At 34.8% G+C, this 4,816-nt stretch overlaps 1 protein-coding gene across 1 annotated transcript in view; it reads right to left on the bottom strand.

Moving 5' to 3' along the window:
• Positions 1-850: 850 nt before the first annotated feature.
• LOC110455685 (ADP-ribosylation factor-like protein 6-interacting protein 1) overlaps positions 851-4,816 on the bottom strand; it is a 7,315-nt gene continuing 3,349 nt past the window's right edge. Inside the window, exons 3-6 of the mRNA XM_021505961.1 lie at positions 4,452-4,568; positions 3,652-3,769; positions 3,083-3,167; positions 851-1,355 (exon numbers count right to left, since the gene is read on the bottom strand). Coding sequence (XP_021361636.1) covers positions 1,231-1,355; positions 3,083-3,167; positions 3,652-3,769; positions 4,452-4,568 — 445 coding nt within the window. The 3' untranslated portion in view covers positions 851-1,230. The remainder of the gene's footprint in view (positions 1,356-3,082; positions 3,168-3,651; positions 3,770-4,451; positions 4,569-4,816) is intronic.

Raw genomic sequence — 4,816 nt, 5'->3', positions numbered from 1 at the left:
ATAACAGACATATAGGCTAAAAATAATACAACAAAACTACTGCGGACATGGTCCCTAAAATAATAACCATATACAGAGGATAGATCATGTGGCTTTCAATAATTACAGTTGTTAAGCTATTGCAATAAACATAAAAATAAATCACCATTATAACATTCTGCACGCTTACTTAGTATACTACCTGTACACTCCACCAAAGAATTTCCCCAAGAAACTCAAAAGTCTAGAAAGCAAAACAATATTATATACGTATGTACTTTGGTATCTTTGGAAATACTGTATACCCTATGCTTAACTATATAAAACCAAAACTGCAAAAGTCAATGGGTCTAAAAAAAGACATTAAATTTGAAATGGTGGGACATAAAAGAAATATGCCAATCAGTGATTACTTTCCATTTAATACAGATAATTCCACAATACAGAATTATTCCATACTCTTAATCAACACGTAAATTGAACGTGTCACGTGGCAATTTTATAAAACAATTTCATCCACTCAATTGAACCCATTTACTCTACCTTCACAGGGAACAAAAAAAATCTTTTAAATAATTTCAAGTTTTTTTTTTGCATTTTGACTTTATTAGTAGCATTTCATTTCCAATATAACCTGACAGGATTTTTTTTAACACTTAAAAGGGCTATTCCATAACTGATTGCATGGGAGAGGTAGGAGGCACCTGTAATTAATACAATATTGACGGCAAGATTAAATCACGATAATAATAACACCCATTTACTCTACCTTCACAGGGAACAAAAAAATATTTTAATTCAAATTTTTATACAAGTCAGTTTTAATTTTTAAACATTCCTTATACAAGTCAGCTTTGCCTCCCACCCCACCCCACCCCACCCCTCCCATACCATTAATTTTGGAACAGCCCTAACTGAAATTAGGTTTGGATTCAGATTGATATTATCAAACCCATCAAGGTTTTCATTTTTTTTCTTTTTTCCTATAAAAACAATGTTTACTCCTCTTGATCCCCTCTTGACCCAAAAGCACTTTTCTAGCTTTCACAGTTTCAAACAAAATGTAAACTTAAATAAAGAAAAAAGAAAAAAGAAAAGCAAATCTCCTTTACATATATAAAGACGCAGTGTAAACAGGGGTCACTGATCCTCGAAGATTACTCAAAGACGACCGTCCTACTGTTAAGCTGGCAATGTACTGAGTGGGTTAGATTGGACGAAAGGGGGCGGTGACGACGACCACCCAGCAGTCTAACTCGACTTGAACTTCTTGGCTTTTCCTCTCACAAGTGATGTGACAACACCAAACACGCGCGAGAAGTACTTCTGCAGGACGCCGTGGCGTCGGATACCTGGCACCAACATCAGAATGGTGACTGAAATACAAATTTGTGGTCAGGATTATTTTACATTAAAGACATGAAAACACATTTTTATGGAAACAAGTTTTTCCTTACCTGTTTATGCAGTATTTGTATTGATCAAAACAACAATCTTACATTATGAAAGAGAAGGGAAAATAAACCCTTCAGTATAAATTCCTGTTCCATTTTCATCTTAGAATTTGTACCGTAAATATTCATATATTGTGCGTACGCGTACTCTTGTTTAATGCTCAGAAACTATTTATGTAAAACAATTTTAAAAAAATAATGAAATTTGTTTTTCTGGAAAAAATGTCAAGTAATTCTTTTCTCTACTTAATATATATAATTACATGTACATGTACACATAGTTTTGTCAAGAGACACAATCTAAATACTCCATTTTCCTCAGCTGAGGATTATTTTAAATAAATATATAGGAGAACCAAACCAGGCACGTTTTGTGACCTCAGAAAGGGATTTTTGCGTAGTCCCACTACAGTACATATTTTTATCGATTATTTTAGATCCCACGACCCATATATTATCAATAATAAGCACCTCCCTGTAACCCTACCCCCACCCACCCAAACTTATTCAAATTTGAAATTGTACCAAAAATCTAGAGCATATTAATTATGTAAATATATACCCATAACCAATGGACTTATTTTTTTTGCATTCCTTATGATTTCAAAATATATAATAATTTGAAATGTTTAGGCTCTTCACTCATTATCTAGTTCTGACATTCAGAAAAACTGAAATTGTCTCCCTTGGACTACTTAATACACATACAGAATAAGAAAGTTGGCACAATCATTTAAACTTGCTTGGCCGTTTTTGTTATTCCCAATCGGTTTGACTGGTTGAACCAGATATGCTCGTTAATGAAATAAGGTTAAACCCAATTAATCTGCTTTCAGACGGCCCTTGACAAAACCTTGCAAGGCCTGCATACACATTTGCTGGTCCGCTAGGTTTTATACCTGAAATGTTACATTTAAAAACAGACAAACTGGTTGTTTCACATAAACAAACAGGCCCCTTGTTCTGCACATTGTCATGTACAGTATTTTGATTGGTTAAAAACTTAAGTTGTCAATAGAGCTTTTCAATTAGATTATTAATTTCATCGAACTAAACCTAAGAGAAAACTGAAAAAAATATTTATTGAAATCAATTTTAGAGGAATATTTTTCACAAAATAATTACATTTCACTGATTGATCGAAAACGTCTGTTTCCTTTGTCAAAGTAAGAGTCCAAATGACCGGTGTTTCGACTCTAAACCGCGGACAACAACGTTAACGCACTAAGCCACAGTGTGCCGTATCTGTAAAGTCAGCTGCCAAAAATCATTGAAACATTTTGCCCAATTGTACTCTAATACTGCAGGCACTCAGGGGGACGGGTAACATGTTTACCCATTATACAAAGGATCTTTTTAAATATTCAATTCTTTTGCAAATAAGCTTTGTATATATTGGTAAATACTGAAAATAATTTAGTATTTATAGCTCCAGCTTGTCAAAGAAATATGATGACTATATATTTCTATGAAATTCAATCATCATTACTATTGCCATCCAATTGAACCTTCAATAAATTAAATATGTACCTTAACTCATTAACCCCTGAAATTTCATAATGAACTATTCCAACCTTTGAATTGGAAGAGTTCAAATGTGTCTTCAGGGGTGAATGAGTTAACCAACAAGTGTTGAGATTGGTACTTACGTAGGAAATAGGTAAGTAAGAGATTGTCCATTCTACTGCCCATCCAAGCCATAGACACCAGTGCTCCCATCACAATGAGGAAATACTGGAACAAAATAAACACATTCAAAACTTCAATTTAGAAAAGAAAAGAAAAAAGAAAAACACTGTTAAAAGAATTTAATCCTTCAAAATTATGATTATGGCACAGTGTTAGATAGGAATTTTATTTTTGGAAAAATAAGAAAAAATATGTTTTTTTGTGCCAGGGTTTTGTCGTTGACCAAGTAGCTCAGTTGATAAGAACGACAGTATAATGAACGAAGGTCCAGGGTACGAGTCCTGGGTCTATTGTATTTTTACACTAAGACCATCCTTTGTTGATTACTTTTTGTTAATTTAAACCTTTTTTTTTTAATTCCACAAGGTATAAAGGAATGGTTTTCTTTTCAGAAATGATTTCTCAAAGCTACTATCGTACCAGGAAGAAATGTTTTCAACGCTTGTTTTCAGTCTTTGGCAGTGGCACGAGGATGCTTATAATTCCTATTACCAAACATACTGCCCGAGAAAAAAATGTGAATACTTACTGTTTTGGGCCTTTCTGTCTTCAGGGAAACCATAGAATCCATCAGATTACTTGAATGATACTTAAAATGCATGATTCGCTTACAGATCTCCTCGTACTGATGTTCCTGGCGACCGGTCCTGGTGTAATATAACATCATTGTCAGCAGAAAGTTATATAACAAATATGATACATTTTAGTCAAGATGCATCCTCAATTGTCCAGTGGTTAGTTACGCTCACTTACACTCTCTGCACCCACAGAATATGTCATGACAAAACTGAATGCTTAGTGTGCGCCACCTTGTGGATGAGACAAAAAGACTAGTTTGATCCTTTGATGTACATCAAAAGTATCTCGCAGTATCTTAATGATAAAAATTGACTGGCTTTCAAGTCGGGTGTCGCTCCTCTGTAACCATCCAGGGACAGGTATCAGCCTAGCAATTGGTCAAGTTTTTTTTAACTGAGACCAATCGAAAAGCTTCAATTTTGCTGTGACATATTCCAGGGATGCAGAGAGCAAAGGTGAGCATAACCCTTTTGAGTATCGCAGGTGGTCAAGATAGATTTGTGATCTGAGTTTTGACTCCTAGGGTAACCTGACTGCAGACTCTTCTCAATGATATTTATTTGTTATTTTTTCATATTCTTTTCCAAGTTATTGAAACTATGTGTTGAAATTTCAAACAGAGAAGAAAATTGAAGGAAAAACATTCTGCACCATTTCAAAGGTATATCAATGAGCTATTGTAAATATTCCTTAGTGAGTGAGCTCAAACCTAATGGAGTCAAAATGCCTCTCAATGACTACAGTACTTACCATTTCGATGCGAAAAAGTTTGGACCAATCATAGGCACAAGGAAGTCGATGAGACTCACAGCCAAACCCAGCAGGGCAAAAGTGGTAAGGACTGAGGGCTCAAAGTACCATATCAACCTGTGAAAAAGATATTGTGGTTCATTTAAGGCCAAAAAAAACCAAGAGGCCCAATGGGCCTGCATCGCTCACCTGTTATTTATCTAACACTTGTAATCTTAAGATTTCATAAGAACCTATTAAAAGATTTAAACATATGATGCCTCTGACCTTGATTGTTGAACAAGGACATTAGGTTGAAAGTGGATCAAGGTCATTCATTTGAACTAACATGGTAGTCCTTCATCCCAGCATGCTACAGGCCCAAT

This window comes from Mizuhopecten yessoensis, unplaced genomic scaffold, assembly GCF_002113885.1.
Source record: "Mizuhopecten yessoensis strain PY_sf001 unplaced genomic scaffold, ASM211388v2 scaffold8361, whole genome shotgun sequence".
NCBI classification, from domain to species: domain Eukaryota; kingdom Metazoa; phylum Mollusca; class Bivalvia; order Pectinida; family Pectinidae; genus Mizuhopecten; species Mizuhopecten yessoensis.
This window is presented reverse-complemented; position numbering and strand designations above follow the sequence as displayed.